This window comes from Rissa tridactyla, chromosome 11 (genome assembly GCF_028500815.1).
Source record: "Rissa tridactyla isolate bRisTri1 chromosome 11, bRisTri1.patW.cur.20221130, whole genome shotgun sequence".
Lineage (NCBI taxonomy): Eukaryota > Metazoa > Chordata > Aves > Charadriiformes > Laridae > Rissa > Rissa tridactyla.
Window position 1 is genome coordinate 16936994 of NC_071476.1, and position 26541 is coordinate 16963534.

General features: G+C 46.0%; 1 protein-coding gene and 1 long non-coding RNA gene across 6 annotated transcripts in view; one reads left to right on the forward strand and one right to left on the reverse strand.

The window, feature by feature from the left end:
* Positions 1-182: 182 nt before the first annotated feature.
* Positions 183-26443, forward strand: LOC128915921 (uncharacterized). Of its 3 annotated transcripts, XR_008468808.1 has the most exons (11): positions 183-433; positions 4090-4243; positions 7083-7198; positions 8998-9351; positions 10309-10614; positions 14257-14440; positions 14800-14937; positions 16443-17133; positions 18952-19068; positions 21613-21797; positions 26193-26443. It is a non-coding gene; the product is annotated as an uncharacterized LOC128915921 (long non-coding RNA). The 3 variants fall into 3 exon arrangements; XR_008468807.1 differs by lacking the exon at positions 26193-26443 and having other exon boundaries at positions 21613-22434; XR_008468809.1 differs by lacking the exon at positions 26193-26443 and having other exon boundaries at positions 10316-10614; positions 21613-22434.
* SLIT3 (slit guidance ligand 3) overlaps positions 10373-26541 on the reverse strand; it is a 519652-nt gene continuing 503483 nt past the window's right edge. For 2 of the 3 annotated variants that reach the window (XM_054216868.1, XM_054216870.1), the window contains 4 exons: positions 16822-16976; positions 14165-14450; positions 11737-11945; positions 10373-10611 (listed from right to left, as the gene is read on the reverse strand). In XM_054216868.1, coding sequence (XP_054072843.1) covers positions 10373-10611; positions 11737-11945; positions 14165-14450; positions 16822-16976 — 889 coding nt within the window. The remainder of the gene's footprint in view (positions 10612-11736; positions 11946-14164; positions 14451-16821; positions 16977-26541) is intronic. The other variant, XM_054216869.1, reaches the window with a different exon arrangement.

Below are 26541 nucleotides of genomic sequence, written 5' to 3' on the forward strand. Positions count from 1 at the left end.
GTCACGCGGCGGCGCGCGGCGCGCCGGGAGGCGCAGCCCGGCCCCGGCCTACAGCTCCCGGCGTGCCCCGCGCCGCCCGCCCCTCACCCCACCGCCCCCAGCCAATCGGGAGGCGCCAGCGCCGGGCGGGGCCGCGGGGGGCGGGGCCTCGGCTGAGGGGCGGTGGCGGTGCCTCAGCCCTCAGGCAGCCATGGCTGCCCGCCGGTCCCGCGCCGCCGGGCAGGCCGTGGCCCAGCCGCCTTGGTCGTATGGAAGCGGGACGCCCCCGCCCCCCAAAGCGGGGACAGGGCAGGAGGGGCCTGCGCTGCCGTGCGGCTCCCGCGGAACCGGGATGTCAGACTGAGCTGCCGCCGCCCCAGTGTTCTTCCTCTGCACGGCTCCTGAGGTGGAAGTACCACATGAATGCTCTTTGGCAGTAAAGATGGGAGATGAGGTTTGTTTTTCAATTCCTCTGACTGTGAATGAAAGCGCTCACACAATTACACACCAAAAGCAGTTTAGGAAATTGTTCATTTTATTTGCCTGTGCCTGGACTCCGGTAACTACATGGGTAACTTCAGTCCTCAGGAAGTTTTTCCTCACGCAGTACAAGGACGGGCTGACATTTAATTCCCTGTTAGGAGGGTTTTGGAGAGTCCCCTTACTGTGGGCAGCTGGAGGAAAGCCCGCTGGTGGTGGCAGGACATTGAAAGGTCTCTGACCTGCTGCTCGTAACTCGAGTTTTCCAGTAAGAGCTCCTCGTGGAGCAGACAGCCTTTTTTTACCGCCCCTTCTTTGTGATAAAGTGCCATGTAATTCTAGATGAATTACGGTGATCGAGGATAAATCTAAAAGCTATGGTCCAGAAGGAGGATTTGGGCATCAGCTCTGTTTTGGAAGCTGAAGTTTCCTGTTGTGTCTGGAGGTTTGCTTTGACAAAAGTCTCTGTTGAAGACACCCTTCACAAACCGAGGAAAGACTAAATCCCCAGCTTCCTGGGCAAGTGGTTTACTCACTAATCTATTGTGTAGAAACAGGAACCACCATCTCTTCATTCCCCCACCACCCCAAACACATACCAAAAATCCTCTTACCCCGTACCAAGTGCCCTTTGCTGAGTCCTGGTCACTGCCTTCCTGCAGGAAAGGATTTTGGATGTTGGATCCCATAAGAGAACAGTGTTTGCTTACAGCCCAACTACAAGGAAAGATTTCAGATGTGGGCGGGTGCTCTGTCCCTGCTCAGCAGGTCCAGCAGAGCTTTGCTCCCCATGCTGGCCAGCTTTGTGCACGATGAGGGAGCACAGATGTCTAATTTTGGGGTTCTGCATCTGCTTTGAGCGCTGGTATTTTGTTGGGTCTTATTCTAAAACCTGTCATTAAAGGATTTCTTCTTCATTTTCATCCAGCATCTTACATTAAAAAAGCCGGAAGTCTCATGTGGGTGCTGTCGCCCACTTACCACATTTCCTTTCTGAAATGTCTGTATTTGGAAAACATACTCTGAAGCCTTCTTAATATTTTCTTCTTGTCCATTAAAGGAGTTAAGAGTATATTAACAAGGCTGCAGATCTTCTCTCTTCCTGTAAGCTGCATGCAATTGTGGAAATTCCCTTGTGTTATTCTTAAAGAGAGGAAATTTCAGTGTGGCTTTGCGGTTTTTCACTGCAATGTAGTTTACTATTGAAATGTTAAACACAAGCATTTACATACATATTAGGGAATACAAGAATTTCACTGCTACCTGGAAGTTAACTTGTGCCCGTTCATAAGTATATACTGTGATTGTAAGATAGAGTCTTTAATTTCCTGCCCGTCCCCAGACTATGCAGTGTGGAATGTTTTGTGTAAAATGAGCTATCCGGTGTCATGCAGGCATCTCTGGTGCGGTTGGGGAAAACAGATCTGCAGGGAGATTTTTCAGTACCTTAAACCTGAGGCCTCTTTCCCAGCGCCTGCACTCTGACTGTGTTTCTTACACAACTTCTAACACTAGAGGAAATAAAATATCATTTCTGGGAAGTCCCAGTAATAAACATATACATGCAACCCAGAAAAACAAGAAAAACCTTGTGTACAGCCTGACAGCTGTCCAATTCCTGCCCTTTGAAACAGGCAGAAAACTTCCTGACCCAGCCTTTTATGGAGGAAATTATAATTCTCCCTTTCCAGCAATGCAGATTCAGTGGCTGCTTTCCTAGCCCCTGACTTCAGTCAGGGACAAAAATAGATATTTTATGCATGGGTATCTTAGGAGCAAGTTCTGAATTTGAATACACTGGATGCCCACTTTAAGCTATTTGTCTAGCAAGACTTCTTAATTAATTTCCCCATGTAAAAATGGGAATAAATAAAGGGCTCTGTGATAATTAATGAACTGAGGGCGGTTCAATGAAAAACAAGATTTGCACATCTGAAAGTTTGATTCTGCTTCACAAGAAGGTGAAATGCTTTAGCTGGACATCATCAGCTAAGACAGAACATATAAAAAACCAAGCCACACTCCTAGCTGTCTTTAGTCTGTCTCAGAGTAGAGGTTTAGCTCAAACTAGAAGTTTAACACAGGCTTTTGAGAGGCTCAGAACATTCCTTAATTTGCAGATCAAGTTGATTTATAGGTTATGAGCACTTTTAGATTGCAGCTATTTGTATGTCAGCCACCATACCGCTTTGAATAGCCCATAAGGAGGAATAAATAAATCTGAAGGTGAATGTATGATTGGCAATATAAGTGTGCATATATGTATATATACACCAATTCCAAGCGATAGTTGTTAATGACTGTCCTAAAGTACTCTACAGTGTCCATGTGGGATGAAATGACGTGAGAGGACTCTATAGGAATGATATGCTGCAATGCAAGGAGTTCTGATTTTTTTTTTCAAACTGTGTTACTTACAAAGATGTTTTGGGGGTGGGTCCTGGTTTCGGCTGGGATAGAGTTCGTTTTCTCTCCAGTGGCTGCCATGTTTCAGATTTGGTATGACAGGAACGTTGGTAACACATATTATTCTAGTTGTTGCCAGGTAATGTTTATATTAGTCAAGGACTTTTTCAGCTTCCCATCGAAGCTGAGAGGGAGCACAGGCAGGACAAGCTGGCCAAGGGAATATTCCATACCATAGATGTCATGCTCAGTATATAAATGGGGGTTGGACCAGGGGGCAGGATCACTGCTTGGGGCAGGCTGGGCAACCAATTGACGGGCTGGTGAGAGCCACTTGCATTGTATTACTTCATTTTGTGTATTCTTTTACCATTGCTATTGTTATTTTCCATTACTGTTCTATTAAACTGTCTTTGTCTCAACCCGTGAGGGATTTTTTTCCCTTTCTCCTCCTTTTCTCCCTCTTCTCCCCACCCTTCTTGGAGGGGAAAGGGGAGAAGTGAGCAAGGGGCTGCGTGGTCCTAGTTGCCAGCTGGGGTTAAAGCATGACAGGGTGAGACAAAAATTGTTTTATTGCTATGTTAGAATCTCATTTATTTATTGGTATAACCAACTTGATCTATCTGGATCTTAGTGCATTAAACCATGTTTTGGTATTTACCTCTACATAGTAAAAAAAATATTAAATTATATTTAAAAAATACCCTGCCACCCCAACAATTCAATGAGTGCTTTACCCAGAAGAAACTAGGTCAGTTTAGAAAATGCTGGCATATAATTAAGGAAGTTTAAGCTCCTCTGTAGCAACTGCCTGTTGTATGTGCTCTTATCACATGCTAGGTGAAAGCACGATAGTATCTCGCATGCTGCAAAGTCCCCACGTAAATTACTTTACTTTGTGGTATTTGGTTCCTGTAACCTTGCTCTGCATGCAAAGTGTCTAAAGCAGGGCACAGTCATTTGTCTGTCAATAACAGCCCTTCTCAGTGGAGGACCGTGGCTTCAGTTTCTTGTCACTTCACAAAATTTCACTTTCCTCAAGTGAAAAATTTCATGTTTATTGTCTGCCTTGTGCTGGTCCTTCGGCCATATTTTTAAATTCTGGACGAAACAGTTTCCAAGGCTGAGGGTAAGGAATAGCCCTGCCTTGGACCAAAGCCTCTTGCCATTTTGCCAGGGTGGTGAAATCCTGTACCTAATTTCTGGCTTTTTCTGTCTTTGCAGAAATTCATCCGCTGCGCTAGTGCAGGATCTGGGTCTCAGCGCCATAGACAAGGTGGTGGGGCAGGATAAAGGTGCCAGTGTGGGAGCACGGGATGGCAGCACACAGCCAGAAGCCTGGAGTGGCGCAGGGTCCAGAGTCCCCTGACCTGGGCAGGTGAGACATGGCATGGCCTGGTTAAATGCTGCGGGTGGAAGATTAGCTGGCAGACTGGACCACTGAAAATGTAATGGACTGATTCCCCGAGAGTTTTGAGCTATCCTCTGAGCACAAAAGCCATTGATCCTGTGGGACTCGTTTAACCCTCTTCACTCCCCTCCACACTTCTCTGAGTTAGGATGTGTACTCTTCCTCCCCAGGTAAGACACAGTAGTTGTGACAGATTATTTTTACGGAAAAGGAGTGATCCTTGTGCCATAGGGACAAGAATCAGAGACAGTAGGAGAAGGCAGTGTCATCCCCAGACTATCTTGAGCATCCCAAAAGGCCTGGGAAAGAAGAAGGGCAAGAGATCATGTAGGAACAAGGTACAAGTGTTGCAGCAACTTCTGTTCCTCCTGCTTGTGAGACTATGGGGTTGCCCCTGAGTGTCATGGTGTAAGTTTAAGCTTCCTCAGACTAGCAAGTACTGCTTGTACCCCATGTGTGCTCTGTGACATGCCCAGGGAGTTTCTTGCTGCCTGCCCAGCTCTCTGAGGGCTGAAGGTGCTCGGAGGAACAGCCACAGGGGTGTGCACCTACCAGCTCGGCTGGGTGATAAACTCTTCAGCGACTGTGAGCAAACGGCAGCAGAATTAGGGTATTGCAGAATCAGGTACTATTCCTTAAGGTGCCAGCACTGAAGTAACGGTGGCAACATCAACAGCAGCCTCGTGACGCTGCCATCATGACACTGTCCTGAGGCTGCAGCAGAACATAGGCACCAGCTGTGCCGTGTGCCAGCACATGGAGCCATCATCCTGCTGCAGAGGGATGGTGCCGAAGATGTGTTGGACACCCTCAGGTGTCACACGTGGGGCTTGGCAGGGTCACCCTCCTGCTGGTGGTTCCTGCAGAGTGCTGGGGCAAACTGCAGGTTCCTGGCCGCAGTGACCACGTGCCAAACTGCAGCTCATGGGGACAGCAGGGGCTCCTTTCCTCACAGGAACAATGTGAATAATGCTAGGAAGTTGATGGCACAGGATCAATAAAACCTGAGAAATTATTACTTAAAACTCCCCAGAAAATCCATATATCACACATGCACATGCTCCTACGAGGAGTGGCTGAGGCCTTTGGGTTTGTCTGTTTGAAGGGGAGGTGGCTGAGGGACAGCCTCATTGCTCTCTACAGCTTTGTGGAGAGGGAGGTGCTGAGCTCTTCTCCCGCGTATCCCGTGATAGGATGCGTGGGAATGGCTCAAAGCTGCGCCAGGGGAGGTTTAGACTGGACGTTAGGAAGCGTTTCTTTACCGAGAGGGTGTCAGACACTGAAAGAGGCTTCCCCGAGAGGCGGTCGGTGCCCCAAGCCTGTTTAAGAGGCGTTTGGACAATGCCCTTACAACGTGCTTTAGCGTTTGGTCATCCCAGAATTGCTCTGGCCGTTGGACTGGCTGATCCTTCCAGGTCCCTTCCAACGGAAATTATTCTATTCCGCCCATCGCACCCCGCCGAGCGGCCGGGCCGTGCCGCGCCCTGCGGCGCCACCTGCTGGCGGGCCCCGCGCAGCGCCGCGCCGGAGCCGGGGCGGGGGAGCCTGTCCTGGGAAACATGCTGGCCCGGCTCACCCGTGGGACTCGCCACCCGGTGATCCAGTCGGACATCTGGCTGGGCCTTAGGCCAAAGGAATTACTCAGGAGCGCCCTGGGCTTGGCATAACGAAGGCAATTGTGGCTGCCTAGCCCACTGAGCCGCGAGGCTGTCTCGGGTAAGCTGAAGCAGGAATTGGGAGGTAACTCGTAAAAGAGGTCACAGAGACCAGAAGCGACTGGACCTCCAGACAGCAACGCAAAACCCACAGCCAAACACCCTGCAAACAACACCACCATCTAACTAGTCACTGCCCACTAGAAAAAACAAAGGTAAAGGAACGCGGGCTAGACAGGTGCTTGGCATTGTTTACCTCAGACCAATGGCTAAAAAGCAATACCTGAAGCGCTGCAAGCTGAAGCACAAACAACAACAGCGTTTTATCCTTAGGCTGTGGCTGCTTGAGCGCCAGCCGAGGAACCCGTGCACTGCAAAGCCACGAGCAATACAAATAACTGTTGTGCAAACCAGTGACTTCAGCCCGTACCTAGGCATTCTTGAACAGCTCCTGCTAGCTTTTTAGTGGGCTCAGCTGGGTTTGCTTTAGGTGAAAATGCTACCATCTGCTACAATTATGTAATTAACCTTCATAGTTCAGGCTTAATGATGCTCATTAGCGTTAAGTGTTTTTATTGGCTGAGTGCTGTCAGTAGTTTTGTATGGAATGGCAAAGGCAACTCCAAGGGCCGTAGTTTGGAGCATGATTAGCAATATGTGAGCATTACACAGGGGCATGGGTGAGCGAAGGCGGAGAACTAGGTGGGAGCTTTGTTTTATTCTATGCTAAGGCCAGAATGCGATGAACAGAAGAGGTCTGTTACATCTGGGTCACTGGTAAGAATCAGCTACAGAGGTGCAGCAGCAAATTTGGAATATACCTGTGTCAGGGCATCACAAGATCCCTGTCAGCCGCTGTTGGCTGCGTGACTTCTATTTCCTCCATCACACCTCCTCTGATGCCAATTCCCAATATTTTTTTGTTTATTTTGTCATTAGTTAATGAGTGTATTTTTGCTACAGGCCTTTCTCAAATAGTTAAAAAGCAGCAAATAAAGTATTTAATTGAAGAAAATGCCCAGGCTCAAAAACTATGTGGCTAAATTCATCTGTGCATGTAAGACTCCTAAAAGATTAGGTTGTGAAGCCATCAACATATGTAACCACTGTTAATACTGCATTTGAGTTAACTACAGCCATTCTCTGACTAGATTTGTCCAAGAAGAATGTGTGTAGCCCTCCCATCGTTTTCCGTGAGCTACCTCACACACTCTGAAAGGTCAGACTCACCGCAAACACACAGAAATGACCTGCATCACAACGCAAGGTATGTTACAATCTTCCATAACCCAACAATTTATTTAAACTTACATCACAATGAAAAATCTATTAATAAAATACATCAGTTCACACCAGTCTGCATTGCCATTTTTTTAAGGGTAAGCATCTTTCTTCACTTTATATTAAAACTTTATAGAGGTAAAAACTACTGCATTGTACCCGCAGTTCTTGAAATCTAGTGTAACATTAGGCAGGTTACAGAGGAACTTTCAGAGCTAATTACACCTCAGTTAACCTCACATTTTTGGCACATCTGAATGCTTTTTATTGTCATCTTAACATAAAATAATTCTATAGCAAGTCAGAGAATCATTGACATAAAGCATCACTATCCAATGGCAAGTGCTGCCTAAAAGCATACAAAAATTGCATCATTTGGTTACAAAATAGATCTTTTTTTTTTTTTTTTTAATCCCAACGCTTGACATTGAAGTGCCATGGCAGAAAAGGGCCGGGAGCAGGGCCAGCCTTGCTGCGTTGTTGCTGGTCACTTTGCTTAAATCAGTCCCAGCGTGATGCGTTAACGAGATGTTGATGGCTTGTGCCTTGCCAGCCAAGGTCATTCCTTGTAAAGCACCCTCCAGCAGCTGCGAGGCCACGAGTAAATGTCACCATCTTTCTCATACGTGTTGCTGCTCAAGGGACAAACTGGACACAGTTTTGGGTGCTGTTCAAGAGGGGCCGCGTTTCTGCAGGCCGTGGCAGTTCAGTGCCTACAAATTGTGTAGCAGAGCACACGGAGGGCTTGTAAGCCACTGCTCAGTCTCGATTTCTTCTGCCCAACGCCATAGCAGCTGCTTGCTTTAGAAATTAAAGTGGTTTAAGCAGGAATGAAACATTAATGGTAGTGGTGTGCCAGGCACATATATGCACAAGTGTCTGCAGTTACTTGCACGAATTTTTAAAACCTGTAGATTGTGAGTTTGGGTGATCTTTGTTGTACACCACAAACGCCAGCTGCTATGAGCTTCTGGCTTTATATTCAAAACAAAAAGCAGCCCAAAGTACTTGCAACCGGGGTTAGTTTTTCCCTGGCTCTTGAGCTGTACTGTTTCAATCAGAGTTTGGCACATTAACTAGTGATTGTTTTATGTGTCGCTGATTGCCAGCTCCACATACTGGTATTTATTTTGTGAGATGGCTATTATATTGGTTATGTCCCTTCTGCTCAAGTTGCTCTGGTGGTAACAAAGAAATATGAATGAACTGCTGCAGTTCAGGAGAGATTGGCGTAGCAGAAGAACACTAAGCACGTTAGAGCTTTCTGGTTGCACAATGGCTAGATGGTCACTTTTCTGTAATGGGAAATAAACATTTATACTTGTCATGGCAGGGTTGCATTCTGTGCATCCTTCCAAAGCCCCGGTCAAACAAAAGCCCTGTTTACTTGATTCAACTCTCCTACTCATCCTTTGCTGAAAGCCCTGATCTGAAATCTTTTTGCTGAGACCAGTGAGCGTCCCAAAAAGGAGCTTATGGCTGCTAGGAGTCATCTCTGACTATACCTCTCCGAGAAAGAAAAATCAAAGAAAGGACCATAATACTTGCCATATTAGGGAAAGAAAGACATTACACTGGTAATGGAACAGTCATTGGATGGGGATGTTTGAAACTTACAGTAAGAGAAACTTCAAGGTATCCATGGTACTCTTTGCATGTACTTACTGACCCTGAAAGGTAGCCCTGCCAAAAAACCTCCAAAAATCAAACTCACTCCCAGAATCAATTTTTTCCTCACATTCATGGTAAGAATTTATCCCTGCGTTGATTTCCATTTCTATTCAGCATTTGCAACGAACACAGCTGAAGTTAATGGCAGTCCTTGGGGAGACATAAGCGCAGGATATGAAGCAGCGCGGATGGAAAAGCTTTGGCTGAATTGGTCAATCTGCAGCAAATGCGAGAACAGGACGGGCTGGAGCCGTGACGTCTCTCCTTGTGCAGAGAAGAGAGTGCTGCTAAGGTGGACAAATGTCGGCTGAACACCTTCACATGGATATAGTGCAACTTCTGCTCATTTAAAAAGCTGTAGAAAAATGAGCCAACTGCTCAGTACCAGAACGTGGATGAACAGCAGCTACAGCCCAGCTTACGTCCACAGCTGAAGTGACAGCGGGAGTAAAAGCCACTACATTGCAGGTACGTTCTGGCACCTGCAATATTTTCATGCTCTTTACAACCTTTGCAAGTTAAAGTGTCCAGGCGTGACAAACTATGTAGCAGTGCATTCCTCATATTTCATATACAAAAAAGGTCTCAAGGCTGGGAGCAAGAAGGCACAAACGTGGGAAATAACATAGCTGAGGAGTTTACACAAAAGTACTATGTCATTTATTAGGCATTACTTAGCACTTATTTCACATTTTGCCCCCAAACTTCCCAAAGCAACATAAATTTCCCCACTTCCTTTCCCTTCGTCCCCTTCTTTTGGATAAAGCTGCCTGTGCTCTATACGTACAGTTGCTGAAGAATATAATGTGAACACAGATAAACACAACATACACAGCAAAAAATGTATTATAGTATTACAATAGTCAAATAATGCAGTTAGCCTCAAGCTGCGGCAGTGCCTACGTGCTATAGGGAACCAGTTCAAGAACAGCAAGCGGAGCCACTGTACAGAACAAAACGGCGACGGCAGTGTTAGGCAGAGCAAGGGGCCAAGGGGGAGGCTTTCTCAGGTGCCCGAGCAGGCGGGATGGCTGTCGGTCGTGGGGATCCGCTCTCTCAGGAGACCCGCCCAGAGCCTCGGAGGCTTCTTCAGCCCGAATCAGTTCCGTGGCAGGTCCTTGGAACACCTTTACATTTGTTCATTGTGCACACACATAAAGTCACCCCCCACATTTCTCCTGTTAGGCTATGTTTTCTTTATATATATTTTTTTTAACTTTTAACTTTTTAATTTTTTTTTCTTACAACTGTTAAAAAAGTTTCATGGTAAAAATAACTCACTATATGATACATATACCCAAAGTGGTGTGATACTTTATATAATAAAAGATGAAAATAGTCACTTTCCATAATAAAAATAAGTTCTATTTTTTGTTTATTTTACAATATACTTAATAATTTTTTTCTTCTTCTTCACTCTGCAAGTAAATAGGTCCCGTTTTGATAGCGCTTCTGAGTCGATTAAAGTGGCAAGAGACTGGAGAATGGCTTATAAGCATTTTGAGCAGCCGCATTCCACATGTCTCTCCAGTTCTTCCGTGAAGGTGGAGCCATCCACGCACTGGAAGAAGTATTTCCGCCTTTTGCTCCGGAGAGGAACGCAGCACTGCCCATTGCCGCAGCTGCCGCGGCATTCCAGGCGGGGTACTTTGGAGGCAGTGGCACACGACGTGTAGCCCTGCTGCTTACGGACTACTTCTCGTATTATCTCTCCTTGGCAGAGATTCTCTGGTAAGACAACAGAGATGTAAAGAAAAAAAAAAAAAAAGTGGTAACTATTTTGCCAGATACTCCCCAAACAGCCCTGTACATGTAATGATATTCAAAGCAAACAGATGGCATGAGCAGGACCTTAATCTTTTACTGCTTTGTACCTGCCATCAAAACAGAGCTTGTGTTTCACAAATGTGTAATATCCGGCACAAGGCAGAGGCCGAGCAGGCCTGCTGGCTTTGATCAGCAGTTCTGGAAGTGCTTTAATGAATGCTGAGTGTTGAATCCTGCAACGCTCCTGCAAAATATGAGTTAGTTTTACTGTGTCTGCTTCTCAGGATCAAAGGTCAGCGTGCTCTGCACGACATGAGCAATCTGGGATACCTGAAAATGCCTGTGCAGTTCTGTAGCCACTTTACAGCAGCCTGTGTATGTGTACAATTTGGAAAGTCTGGGGTTCATTCACAGGAAAGGCACAACCTAAATAAAAATAATACAAGCCAGCTCCTTCCTTCTGTGCAGGAACAAAAAAAGGCAGAAGGGATGAAGATAGAACTCACTGAGTTTCCAGTGAGTCTTTCCAGGTCAGGGCAGGAGAGTTGGGCCCCAGCCCTAGCAGCAAAGTCCAGCGTGACCCGTGGGATTCCCCAGGAAACTCGCCCAGCTGCATCAGAGGGAGCAAGCTGGAAATCTTTACGGCCACTTCAGATGAGAGGTGCCTCCTGCCTTACAGTTCCTGCCCAAGTCATCTACAAAAGCCCTTGCCCCGTGCAGGGCAAGACCTGCTTTCCCAGCACTGCAATTAACTGATCGCTGTTTGCTGAGGGTAAACCTCACAACAACCTCTCCTTTAAACATCCCACCAGAATCCTGGGAGCAGCAAACCTTGAGGATGCAGGAGACACAGAATAAAACCCTTCGCTACAGATGTCCCGCTTTCCATATATTTGGAGAGTAGCTAGCTAGCTGCTGCATGGTTCTTTTCTCCTCCCTCTACTGGTCTGCAGAGGCTGACTTAGCTTTATCTTCCACTATTTACCATTTACCCCCAAATATGAGTCATATGGAAGAGAGGTAAAAACAAGGGTGCAAACCAGAAATGCAGCAGAGCAGCGTCCTGGGCCCTGCAGCCAAGCGTACCTCTGTCACAATGTTCTCCACTATAGTTAGGATCGCATTCGCAGTAGGGTTCACCATGCTCGGAAATTTTACACTGCCCGTGGTTGCATTTCAAAATCCTGCAGGGATTTGAGGAATTGTTCTTCTTGTCACAGTACATGCCTGTGTAGCCCTCCATGCACTTACAGGTGTAAGCAACATTGGCCACCATGCACTTACCATGCAGACACCTGGAGAAAGAGAAGCATTTAGAGCTGGCCTGTGTTAGACATGAAAGTTCCTTTTCCCAGGGATGTTTGGTTTTGCCATTTCTGCCCATTTAATTCCAGGCTACTAATCCAAAAACAGCAGTTCAGTGTCAAAACACTCTGAAGAAACTGTGAGTTTTCAGTGAATACTGGATAATGTTCAGAGAATACATTTAGAATTTGTGATCTTAAGTGATCTCTTTGAAAAACATTAGGCTGCTCTGTGAGCACAGACCAATGCTTGGCATCCACACAAGGCAGCTCACATTTACAGCATCGGCATGTAAAACTAAATGCCAACAATCAAGCTGCATGCCCAGGCTTCCTTAGCAGAATTACTCTACAAATACCAGGTGATGAAAAACAGCGTGATAAATGAAGGTGCTTGTGGAAAAGCTATGCACAGACTTATCCCCCGGCAGCTGTAGTTGAAGGGTTCCCTGGCTCCTGTGGTTTGCAGTGAGCTTTGGGATTTCTGAGGGATACCGCAGGGAGGGGTGTTGATCCTTAGCAGGTTCTCTGACACCATCCCCACTTCTGGGACAGGGACAGACTTGGAATGGTCTGAGGGCAGGGAAGAAAGCAACACTGTCCAGCCAAGGACAAACTGCTCAGGGCTTATAAACCTTTGCTATATCAGGTCCTATCTGACATAAACCCATGTCTTTCTCTTATTTTTATTTATTTTCTTTCTGGAACCTTAAAGTTTATGTTGAATCCTTGTACATTTAATTTTTAAGCTTTGAACTAAGAAGTGCAAATAACTAAATAACTTTGAACTAAAAAGCTTTTCATTCAGGTCAAGACATGCAAAATACTGGAATAAAGGGAGTCACAGTTTATATAAACCAGTATTTTCTGCCCCGCTAACCAAAGATGTGCTTGAATAGTAACTCTTGTTATCATCAACTACCTTGTTTTTTACGGTTGCATTTTTTCACTCAGATTAATCTGTGAGTGTTGGAGCAGACACCTGCCAGCAGGGCACTGTACTCCCCTGGACCCAAAGGGCTTGGCGTTAAGCAGACAATTCCAAAGGGCTGAAGTGATTTAATGAAAGATGGGACAGTATGCGAGCATTAAAAATACGCACAGCTACTTTCCTTAGCAAGGAGGCTACGTTCATGATTGCATCACCCTCCTTAGATTATGACAGAAACAATCCCTCATCACGTAAACATCTGGAGCTCCCTTATTTTTCTCTGTCCAACCATAACAGTTTCATGTTGACGTTGGAAATTCAAGGAAACGTTCGGGCCTTTGAGTGTTTCTTCACTTGGGTCTACATAGCTTTGGTCTGTAAACTGTCAGGTGCTTCTCAACACCTTCCAGGGTTCAGTACGTTGCAGAATTAGACCCAGAAGCAAGTTTAAAATGGTGCCTCTGCCAAATAAAATTTCTGCCCTTAAGAGAGTGATTTTTCACTCTGCCAATTTACCTGTCAAAAGTGTGTGCTTGTGGAAAGCCCCTTCCACAGATAGCGCAACCAAAGTAGCTTCTAAAACAAAAGTACTTCCATCTGCTTATGAAACAGCACTGAACTATGCAGACTGCTGGTCTGCTTCCTTGTGTACTTGCCATAAGTAAGCTATTCATCCAAGGTTTCTGATGGAGATGTGGTTATTGAGCCTTTGAACTGTGAATGCTTTACACTCATGCTCCCTTCGCATGCAACGCCATGCTATCCTTTAAACTCGCACTTTAAAGGGGTGTTTCGGAGTGCAGTATTTAAGTCAGCTATTTGGGAAATTTAAAACTGTTCACGCTGGAGTGCGTTAACGGTCTTCGGGAGGTTAGTCTGAATAGTGGGTGCAGTGCTGCTGTGAGCATACCCCTAAAATGTGTACCTCCCACTCAACAGGTAGCTCTGCTCTGGGTAAGCGCAGGCACTCACCACCTTGGAGGTAACCCATTAACAGGAGTTTGCATATTTCAACATGCAGAGTCACAGCCGAAAGTACAACCCACAGTGTTAACACCTTAGCTCCTCCAGGACAAATCGCTCACATGGAGAGTGAGCAACATCAGAACAAGAAGTGGAAATTGAGCGCTGCCACGGATGCTGACTCACAACTGTCAATAATTCCATGTGGGAACCCAGCACCTCCAAAAATAGTCAGATGCGGTTTTACAAGATGAAACGTGAAATATGCATTAGCTGTAAAGCTTCCACCCTCCCAACTGTGTTTGCTCGAGCTTACTTGTGGTTAAGACACGGGTCTCCAATTTCCTGGTCACACAGGGGGCCCGTCCAGCCCGGGTGACATTCACAAATCACACTTGTTTTCTCTAGGGACCGGCAAATACCGTGCTTGCAGATGTTACAGGATTTGCAGCCAGGAAGGACTCCTAGTGATTGCTGTGGTAAATCCTTGAAATCCTGCAGCTCGTTATTGATGCGGACATCGTGAATACATCCATGAAAACCATTTGGTGTCTTATCTGCACCCTGGCGCAGTGAAGATAATCCAGTAGAGGTCGGGATCCCTTCAGATAAAAACAAAAAGGGAAGGTTTACTCACAGTTACAATGATAATACATAAATTATAATTGCTAACGTTTCTTTTGTCAGGGCTCCATATAATCTTTAAAGAATTAATTTGCATAGGACCTTTGTAAGGTAGCACAGTCTCATTGTCCTCATTCTGGAAACGGAAAGAAACAAAAATAAAATCACTTGTCCAAGCTTACATAAGAAGTATGTGACAAAAAAAAAAAGGCCAGTTTTTTTGGCCAATGGCCATGTGGTTTTGTCCTTAGATAATGGTCCTTCTGTCTATAGTTTAATAGCAATTATCCTTCTGAAAGGCTTAAGAATATCTTTACTTGCCGGCAGGTAGCCACCACCTCTGGGATACAGCCAGGTAGGTAGGCATTACTAGATCACAGCGTTAAGACGGGGAGTGGTAAGAGTGCACCCCATCGAAACTAGTGCAGGGAGCGGCACTTCAGGAGACCACGTCGAGTCTTTGTGGTGAGTACCCTCCGTCTTGTTCAAGCGCTTGGAAGAGTTCACACGCTCGGATGGCCATCAGATTCTGTTGGATGTTGTGTTACACCCTCCCCACTGACATCCGCTCAGGCTGTGTTGCTGCATTAGCATAGGCAAGTGCTTCCATTTTCAACTGCGTAAGGCCTCTAAATTTGCTATCATTAAGTAACTCCACTGTTAAAGATGGCCTTAAAACAAAACCAGCACCTTTGTTTAACCATGCGTTAGGAGGAAAGTTGCTAGACCAGGTGATGTATGCAGTTGGAGAGACGGACAAATTTCTGGGCACGTGAAGGCTCAGGTCTGTCTTAAAGCTTAGTGTAGATTAGGAACAATTGCTCTGGGGTAATTTAATCAATTACTCTAACTAAACAGCCTGAAGTGGAAGGGCAGCTGGCATCCATGGGAATGCTACATACAGAGAGGTGGCAGATGCAGCACAGTGAGGGTTTAGAAAGAAGCAAGAAGAATTTTGATGGGCAATAAAAAAAATCTCCACTGAGCCCATGGCGTCTGGTATCCAACAGTCCTTCATTTCAGGTCTCAGATTTGTCCTGGGAATGCATTTTTGTAGGTACCTTTTGAGAATTGGTATTGATCCACAATGGTCATCCATTAACAAAACTTTTCCATGTGGTTACTTCCCAAGTTCCCTGTGTATAAATTGCTGTGGGGCTGGTATCTTTTACGCTGTGCTAGAGGGAGAAATTGTGACGGCCTCACCAGCAGATTGTCTTTGATGCATAATGCTCTTTAATAGCCTGTGACATTCTTAGTAGGAGCCAATTATAAAAGTTCAGCTCTGTATAAAGCAAGATAAGCCGGTTTTCTGATTTACAAGGGCAATATTCAGGGTTCTTTTAGAAAAGTGTTATTAAAGGGAATTATTTATAAAATGCTTGACCAGCAACAAGTAAAATTGGTAAGAGGTTCTACTATTGGCTTCAATGATCTGGTTAGAAAAAGCCCAAAGACTTTTGGCATTTATTATTGTTCTGCTGACTTTCATATTTAGAAAGGCTGACTAAAAAGAACTCCGTGTCACCGAAAGGGAGAGATTTCAACATTCAGTCAAGAATAGAGCTGGGGGAGTTCTGGCAAAACCAAATCAATCAGGCAGAGCACAGCCTTCGTTCTGTCTCTCATACCCAGACACCTAATCAGTGGGATACTCATTTTTCTGGGCATCTGCTCCCCACCCCACTTGGCGCCTCTTTCCCCCAAAATCCAGTACTGAATGGGAAAAAACTTCTTAAATGAAGTTTGGTCAGCTCTTACATCTTTCTAATACTGAAGCTCTGGCTTCAGTTTCCAATGAGAAAACTATTAGCCAAGAAGTTCTTAGTCAGCTTGTGTGCTAATATGGTTTGGATGTTTAATCTTCTTTTCCCCTCCCAATTTTTAGACCTCTATAAAATTTCCAGCAGAGATATAGCTCATTTATGGTATATTTAAACCTACTGACTATTGATTTGCCTTTTTTGCAGCAACTGTTTGTGATAGTTCCATTGTGTTCTTCAACCATGACACCTTGGTGCCAGCCAGTTCTGAAAGCTTTAGAAATGACAAAGTGTTTGCCATGACTGCGTAACATAGAAACCACCTGTGCTGTGCTGAGGTTAACTTCCCTGGTCTGGCGTGCGAGCTTGTGCTGGCTGTGCGCTGGGGTGCTAGTGGACTATGGAGTACGAAGCAGAGCAGCAGAGGTGTGGTTTCCAGGTCTCTGTCCAGGGAAGCAACCTCTGGCAGAGGGAAAAGGCAGATGCTGGTTTACTGCCACCTGGAGAGTCCTCTCCATAGGATGGAAGATGATTTGCTTCTGAGAAGACTTGTTAAAATCTCAAAGTCCAGAGCAACTCACTATACCTCCAATGTAGAGAGGGGTGTTGAAGCTGACAGAAGACTGTTTCTGGAGTTTTCCTAGACTCTTGGGAGTCCCCTTGTCCACCACCAGGTTCAGAGTTTGATTCAGCATCACAAGTTCCACGCTATGAAACTGCCCATCATTCACTGTTTCCACACTAAAAGAAAAAAAGAGAATTAGAAGATGACGTTAACAATGAACCGCCTCTGTGACGTGCTATCTCCTGGAATTACACCTTGCAAGGCACAGCTCCCATTCCAAGCTCCTTTACGGTCACCGTGTTCCCGATATTTCTTCTAGCGTGAGCCTCCAAGGTACAAATTTAACCATTGCTGATGCCTGTGCAGGCAGTGCCTACACATATATAACACTTGAGAGGATGGCTAATCAGGACAGTAGCTACTGTAGTTGTGTTTCCCAGGGCAGAAAATCCTCCATTCTGTGCTCTCAGCCCAAGCTTGGTGCTCAGTTTGCAAGCCGCATCACTGAAATGATTTCTTTTCGTATGGATAGTTTAAACTCAAATTATTTCACAGGGGCAGGGAGGGACTGCAGTTTGGGGCAAGAGACAGCAGGGGCCTCTGAAACCAGCGTTTCCTCACAGCAGAAGTATCCTGTAACTACATGCTGAGGCATGAGGACAGGCTGAGTTACTTAAAGCCAGAGAAAGAATTCAGTAGTTTTTGGCTTATAAATGACTGGGGTGCTTTGTTCAATGCATACAGTCCTACCTGAATGCAAGGAAAACTGACAAATTACTACTCCTCTTTGAGAAACATTTATGTGTAGATTGAGTCTTGAGAATAAGCCAGCCTGAATTTTGGGGGGGACAGGGAGCAGGTAGCCACCTGAGCAGGCAAGATATTAAAGGCACCATGTATTTATTGCTCAGGTGTTTTGAACAGTGATTTCTCAAATGCACGAAGCCTCCAGCGAGTCAGGCATCTCGCCAGCTCTTTGCTAGTCTGCACCACGTACAATCTTCACCTTCATCTCCAGTTCAGTCTCCCAGAAATTAAAAGATGCAGTGGTACAATTCAATTTGCATCACGCTATCATTTTTCATTTTCAGGGCAGATTCGGCTCTCTAGCCTTTATGCTGCATGTTGAAATTCTCTAGAACAAGTCGATAGTTTCATGCACTCCTAAAAGCAGGAGGGGCAAGGGTGGGATTACCTGCTCTTGAGCAAAGAGGGTTTCAAATTAGGCTGGTAGTTATAGACGTGATGGGACTTTTCCACTGCTGTAGATATAATTAAGTGGTACGGCCTCTGCTCCATACGCATGCAAACACCAGTGCATAATGAGAATCTGATAGCAGTAAGCGATTACAGCTGAAATTAAACTGTGGGCTATGTGAACTGCCCACATGCACAGTGCTGCCAACACATTTTAAGCTTGGCCTGCGAGCACCCTTTTCCAAATTCCTCCCGGCAGGCTCCTTAGCTGGGCGGTGGTTCTGTTACATACGGATAAAGACAGAAAACACCAACTGTGGGATTTAGGCATCCTGAGATACTGCTTAGCCAACAATCTAGATTTGGGATTGCTGCACAAGTGGTAAATACCGTATTAAAATGTAAAAGGTTAGTTTTAAGAATGAGTTTCTGCTCATTCAAATGGCCCATGAGCTCAGCATCCTCTCTCAGGAAGTTAAAGTCGTAAGTCAGATTCCTTTCAGGTGTTTTGTAAAGCTGCAGTGTAGATGTCTCTGTCTGAGCTATTTACCCAGCTTTTCTTCACTATCAGTGGAGAGGAACGGGCACGCTTACAGAGTGACTCATCTCTCAGGATGAATCACTTTTAGATGTATCTGCCTCTCAACCTAGATGACATGCTGCCCATCTTAGCGCCCAGTCCTGCATAACTGATGTGGAAGGGCGTTGTAGCATGGAAACAGGACCTCGACTTCAGAAACAAATTACACGACTTGGAAATTACCAGAATTCAGTTGCTCGTGGAAGAAGTTTCATTTTTATAGTGTTTTACAGTAGACCTGACATGACCGATCACACATGAGCAGTGTCAGGCAGCAAGTCAGCACTCCAGGCATTTCTGAGGATGTGCTTGTTTAAGAAGAGCGTGCTTAAGAACTGAGCTAACGTGCCTCTACTGTGCTGCTGTCCCCGCAGGTTTTTGGGATGAAGCATGAACACATATGCCTTTAACAGTTTACATAAGATTACCCAAGTTAGAAGATGACAGCAGTACCTGAGCACCTTCACTGCGTGGCTTTACGTGAACATGAGGTGAGTGAGTTCTGCCACAGAACAGCTCCCAGGAAAGCTCTGCTGGCTCAACCTCGGCCTTGACCTGCAGGAAAGCAGCTGGGCTGCAGTTGCTGCCCATCCTCCGGATGGCCAGAGAGCCTGGGGAAGCCAGGTCTCAAGAACCTGGAGCTGCTGGTATCGTTTGAAGTGGTTTTAAGAAAAAAAATAAAGGCTTGACATTGTACAAAAACCCAGATCCAGTTGATCCAGCAGACAGCCTGGCTCAAAATACAGTTATATCAGGGCCACTGCAAGGGCAGTGAGTTGTGTGGGCTGGGATAAGAGGCTGAGGACTTCTGCTAGACGCATTGCCAAAGGTGATGGAGTGCGTGCACCTCAGAAAAGCAAGCCTGTCATCACTGTACCCGAGTCCCCTGTATTGGGGCCCACACGTCTAGCAGACTGCTTTATGGATTGACAACTCAAATAAGTTTGAAAACAGCTGGTCCAAACTTTCTGTTTAGATATTCTTGAATTCTGCTAAGTATCTGCCACGTTACAAGAAACAGCTGTGTTACGGCAATGCGCCGACTGGGTGATCCCTATGTACTGCCTGATATCTCAGTGTTGTGTCGCAATGCTTAATTCATATGGGTAAAGTACTGAGACTTCCAGCTGAAAGGTGCGAGATAAATGGAAATGCATATTTGTAATTGTTAGCTTATGCAGAAGTGCCAGTGAAAGGAGAAGTATAGCCAAACCCCTTCGGCTCCGACAGCTGAGCAGCGCGGAGGTGGGATGGATGCCTGTACGACAGGGAACCCTTCCCTGGTGGGATCAATATCTGAAACTAACGCACAAAACTACATCGTTATCTGAGGAAGGCCAAGCTAGACCATTTGTCGGAGGACAACATTATCACGTCTGGCAGGGCTGGCTCTTCCCCGGGCCAGGATTTCACAGGCATTAATCACCTACTCCTCCACAGCGTGTGCTTTTTCCAGATTATGCCTTGACTAACAGGCAAACAAAGGTCTGTGTGTCCTGGCGATGGAAGCAGCCACCCCACGTGGTGGTGATGCCTTTCGGCATACCCAGGGCTGGTATTTTTACTGGAAAAGGAGTAAGAGGTCTCTGTCTGTAGGTACACATGGATGAATATTAACCAGTTCTGACTCTTTCAACTTTTAAACTCTGAATTTAAATAACCTGTGCCTGGAAACAAAGTACCTTACAGCCACCACCCAACCCTGCAGTTTCGTAAAGCAGATAAAATCAAAACAGGCAAAGCACTCATTTGCTTTTTGAGAAGACGCAAACATATGATAGAAAAGCTGAATGTGGACAGCCAGGATGGCAGGAAAGTCCCCAGCCAGGAGATACTTGTGTTAAAGCACTTACTGCTGTTGCTGACAGAAAGACATTAAGATGCCTTTGGATTTTGAGAGAGATGGAGACAACATTGGGGGAGAAACCAGTGGTGAGAGAAATGCTGCATGAACTCTCCTCAGAGCCTCTTATGTACTGGGCCTTTAGGAGACTCAGCAATCGTCTGAGACAGTTGGAGACAGTGGCTTGGCTGGAGATGAAGGGAGGAAAGCCACAGACGCTGAACAGCGCATCACCACGCAGCTCGCAGCACAAACTTGCTGCGCTCGGCTCTTTTTCAAGGGGCCTCTTCCTGACCCAGCTCTCTGCAAGGGTTTTATTAAAATTTTAATTGAATTCTTATTGGGGATCAGGTGGTCTTACAGAGCTCTTCCTTCTGAAACAGCCCGCGGTGCGTAAATACCTGCCCGGGAGTCGGGGACGGGTGGTGTTCTCTCAGGGCTGCCGGTTCGATCCCCGCCGGTCGGCCGCCGGCAGAGGCGGGACCCCGAGGGACACGGCGGAGCGGGGCTCCCCGCGGAGCGGAGCCGGCGGGACCCGGCGGAGCCCCGCGGCAGAGGCGGCGGCGGCGGCCGGGCAGCAGAGGGCGGTGGAGCACCGCGGAGGGGCCGGTGCCCGGCGCCGGGGGGGTCCCGCAGCTCCGCTCCGCGGGACAGCGAGCAGAGGGGCTTCCAGGGGCCGACGGGCCGGGTTCGTCCTGGCTCGCTGCTCACAGTTTATGCACTGGAACAGACCTCGCCGCGGCACACACCTGGCTGGACGTGACCCGCCTCCTTCCCTTTTGCAAAGGTTTTCATGCTTTACGGTTAAATCAAAATAATATGTCTGAGCGAAGCAAGGGACTGGGGAAAGGAACTGCAGGAAGAAGCCACAGGGCCGCTAGGCTTGAGCCAAGTGCTTTTCTCGGGGGCACTAACAAACCAAGTCCCGGCTTTCGAGATTTTTCCAAGCTATTAAAAAAGACAGTCATGAATTTTTAGCCAACTTCCGACCGCAGCGTTCTGGGTCACCACCATTGGATATTATATAGTTTACAATATATTCTTGTTGAAAAATGGGAGGAACTATGTTTGAAATGTAAACATTTGAAGTGTAAGCAAAGATTTTAATGAATTTAATAATTAAACTTGCTAAAGAGTAACCAGTAAAAGGAACCAAAGGACCGGTCTCATATAAAACTAAAATATTCTTCAGGACCCAGGAATTTCTTCTCGTACTGCAATAAGCAGCCTGGTGAGGGCCCATCTCGTCAGACACTCCACAGACCGCACCTGCAGCCTCTACAGGACCTTCACGGGAGCCTTGTTACAAACCTGATGCTGAGAAACCATTTCAGTTCCCTTCTGGTGCCTGAAAGTACCTGTCCTGAGGGAAAGGAGGTAAGGCACAGTCAAATGCTGAGGGCTGGCAGGAGGATTTCTCTGGATCAGTAGTGCAGCGAGCAGACCCCAGTCGGACCCCCCCGGGTGCTGAGGGGGTCTGGCTGCCGTCCCACGGTGCCCTGCCTCCCCAGCAAAGGGGACACACTCGCTGCTCCCCAAACAGCAGCATCCCTCACCTTTCTGTTCTCAATAACACTCGTCTTCTCACAGCACAGGTTACATGTCTTGCACAATCCATTACATTGCGTTCATCAAGGTTATCCTGACCTTTCATTACTCTCACTGAGAGCTGGCCATGGCATCTGATCAGGTTTGGCCAAAGAAAACCCCCCAAACCAGCCCAGGAAAATACTGGGCATATGGGAAGAGCGCAGCTTCCAAAGCTCATGAGAAGGCCCTGGGTCCAGCACCTTTTGTTCCCTCTGTGCCCAGGTGGGAAGCTGGGAGCCGCCCTCACAGGGAAGGGAGGCCACTAGAGAGAGCTCTAGAAAAGAGTCATGAAAATTTCATATCACAGGGAGCTGGGCTCATTTGTCAGAGCGATTCCAGCAAGACGGACCCATTGCACAGGGTGCTGCACACAGGCCACGGACACCACCTCTGCTCGGGGCTTAGACTCCAGAACATAAAGAAATGAAGGGAAAGAGATGTGTATTACATATAAACCCCCAGGGAATATATAAAAGAACTGATTTCCACTCTCAATTTTGATCTATTTCTCTTCTCTCTCCTATATTTTCTTTCCCCTCTACTCCAGCCCCAAGCACACACACATTATAAACACTGACTCCCCCTGCTCTAATACCCATGAAAGATTTAGAGCTGAGCCACTGTAAATATGCCAGTGATCAGAATTGCATTAAAGGATTAAAGCATTCAATTTGAACTTGTAAAATTTGGGCTTTGGGATTATTTTTTTTCACTGACGTGTACCATACCTTCAGTGTAGACAGCAAGGAACAGCAGGGCAGAGAAGTCAAAAACAAAAATAGCTTTAAGTATCACTGCAAACCATGTCACTGAGGAAATGTATAACCATCAATTATGCAAATGAGGACATCGATTCATTAGCTACAGTCTCCAGATTTCCTGACCTCTGTCTTAATGGGGACATGCCTCATTTGAAGTGCAGAAAAAAGCAAACACAAGGATAGTAAGTGACTGGGGAGTGAAGGCCATGGGGAACGCTGAACTAAGATAATCTTTGACAACATTGGAAGTAGAAGGGACTAACCAGAAATACATGTCCAAAAGAGCTTAAGGACAGCACGTGGGAAGAGCAGGCACCAGAGGAGAGGTACCAAACCCAAAAAACACAAGGTGAGAGCTGCAGGGAACCGCATTGAGGTATTGGCAGTTTGGGAGCTGTGAAACTCCTACTGTGCCAGGCTGACTTCAGGTATCAGCGGTGATGGTTTTTCACCTTGTCAAGCTACAGTTACCTCCTGCCCTTAGTTCCAGTTATAATCAGTCCTTCGCCTAAAATAGATTTAAACTTCTCCATGGCAACAAAGGCAAAATCATAATTGGAGTAGTGTTTGTGCTACCTCTACAATAACACATCTCTTCAAGCACTTCATCTTCAGAAGCCAAATAAAAACCACATGTTAAGAAAAGAGTATGAAAAATGCTAATGAAACACAAGGCTAGGGAAATAAGAGGTGAAAGAGATATATTAAAGCATTCAAGTTCACTTTCAGCTTAAAATATAATCTCTTCTGTTATGTTCAATTCTGTTTTACATGACTTGAGCATTAAGTCTCCTAGGCAGAAAGCACTCAACATTAAGATTTTTTTTCCTCGATACCTCCATTTTCATTTGCTTGGTTTTATACCTTTTCTCCTACTCACAACTCTGTAGACCACCCAAATAAACCATCTTTCTCTTGGTGTTTACAGCCCTTAAACACTGGCAGCTGATTACCGTATCTCCCTTAATGATCGTTTGGCCAGGCTATGCATATCTAATTTCCAGTCATAATTCAGTTCCTGCAGCCCCCCTGCCAACAGTGAAAGTTATTGTATTACAGACCTTCTAAGGGAAAAGCGAGGACCTTTTTTATACCCTTGCAAGATGCAATTAACACAAAACTGACCCCTTTCCCTAGATTATTCATAAAAGGGTCGGATTCATGGCCAGGGTAAGCACTCCGTGTTTGCAGGGAATTCTCACAGCGTCCCTGAGACGGGGAGATGAAGCCTGCACTGGTCTCCTACAGTATCACCATGTCTCTGCAGAGCTGACTGCTTCATTCTGCTAACTGAGAATTTGTTAAACGCAAGCGTAATGACAGTAAAAATAGCTTGAATGAACTCTTCAAGTCCGAGGCCTCTCCTGACTTACAGATCACAGTGTTGCTGCCTTCCCATCTTACTCCAGCAGGACCAGTTTGCACATCGTGGCACACAGTGCATTGCGGTGCAATGAGCTATTGCATCTCCGTGTCTTTACTGTAGCACGCATCATATAAAATAACAAACGCAGTAAGTACAGAGTGTAAAAACAATCACATATAGATTCTGCAATGCTATTGGGATTCATTAAATCGGTTATCCTTAAAAAAAATGACACTGCAAACCGCACAGGGGAAGGCAGGCCCTGGCACAGCAGCAGGGCCGGTGACAGCACTGCGTGCCACATCCTCCCCAGCGAAGAGGCAGCACTGGATACGTACAGCTGTGGGACACACACCAGGACACGCAGCGGCACAGCCTCCCTGCCCCGCCAGGACATGGAACAAACCAGGGCACTTGGCTGGATGTCTTAGTGCTGGTAGCAAACACAGTTGAGCTCTGCCATTCAACTGGATCTCAAATCTCAGGTTCTGATGAGGAAATCCATCAAGTGCCTTCACAGAGGCCTTTCCTCGGGGGCAATACTTTGCACCGTCTATCCCCTTTTCAGCTCTGGAAAATGTGAAAGTATCTGCCATTTAGCAGCAGGGACCGGGACCGCTACAGAATACAATTAGAAGTGCTTCCAATTAGAACGACAGACAGAACGATGGGTTTTGGCTGAAATTGGAGGCTAAGCCCCAAGAAAAAAAAAAAAAAGCCATGTCTATTTAGAAACCTGATAGATGGTCAGGAAATGAAATTGTTCCCGCCTCATCTGTGGCAACATACCTACAGTTGTATGCCTCTACTTTCACAACAACAAAGAAAATCCATCGCTCTTTGATAAGCAGAATAGCCGCTGCCGTATCCACCTTTTCCAGCAGCACTGGGGCACACTGGCAAACGCCAAACTGCGGGTCACATTTCTATACTGGGAAGAAGCAGTGAAATAATTGCGCACAGAACCACGCCGCACCTCCATGATCACCCTCAGTGCCAGTTCTGCATGCGCTACTTCTAACAGAAGAATATCGATTGAATCCAGAGCCTGGCACTTGGTATAAAGGGGATATAAATCTATCACACATGGTACACATCTAAACTTTCTGTTAGTCATCATGTTTACAAGAAATTTACAGGCAGAAAAAAATAAACATGTTATATTAGCTCGCTACATTCTGTTGCAAGGCAAAAACCTCACAATTCAAGACATGAGGCAGCCATTAGTGCATAGGAAGTTTACAAAGTCATTTTGACTATGATTAGGTTTATTCCGTCATTGTCTGTTATGAGAATACTTCAACCTTCCTCTGATGTAATCAGTATTAACCTGCTTTGGCAATATAATACTGGACTAACGACCTGTGCTATAGCAAGAAAATACCTTTTAAAATACCTTTCTCCTAGTTACTCACTGGAAACGGAGTTCAGCACAAGCGCGCGTTTCCAGCACGCAGGGACCAAACTGACTGCTCAGAAGGTGGGCTCTCATCGGCACTAACTGATGGGGGCTCAGGAGCTGCCAGGACCATTGTCAGGGTTTCACCGATGCTTTCACTAGCAGAAACAGCAGGGCCACGTTAAGGACCGACTAATGACTAAATCAGGTTATCTGCTGCGGTGGAAGGAAGAGTTCTTATTTCACAATTACTTTTGGTTTGGCTGGGCAGTTTTAAGGCTTGAACCGAACTGGCTAAAACTCAACCCAGCTACTGTCTTGAACAAACAGGGGGAAACCTTCATTTATAATGTTGGTTTCTGCATTTTCAGCAGCAATTTTCTTTTGATGGTAGAGCTATATTGTTTTTAGTCATAGTCAAATCACTGTAGAGAACAACTTTTGGCTTTACCATTCACTTTTACATAAAGCCAAGACTACTCTGAACGTGAAAACCAGCAAGTACTTGCAAGGCGCTGAGCTACTTCTAGAGCTCAGCAAGGTTCCAAGAGCAAACATCTTCCTTCTTGATGCTCTGAAAATACTTTTGAATGGTCAGCGCCCTCCACTGCAAAGTAAAATGTCATAACTGTGAAGGATTTGCTTTCCACCTTTAGGCGTAATCCTCGGAAGCGTCCAATACAATCAGGAGATAGAGAGGAGCTGCGTGGAGCCAGTGTGCTGTGAAGTCAGACTCCACTAGAGGCTGAACTCAGGGTATTTTAACACATTGATTCATTCTGGGTATGTTCCCCTTCCACCACTTTTGTTTTGTTATGAACTATCCCTATCTCATCACCTCTCATTTCTTCTTGGGATTAATACTGGCATCCTGCTGACTTCATTACATTTTTATTATTATTCTCTGCTGAAAGAAATCAGCCTCATAATGTTATTGTGCTAGAGTTACATGTACACGCGTGTGCTGCAGTCTCCTCTGTTTTGCATGGCTCTTTTTAAAAGGCT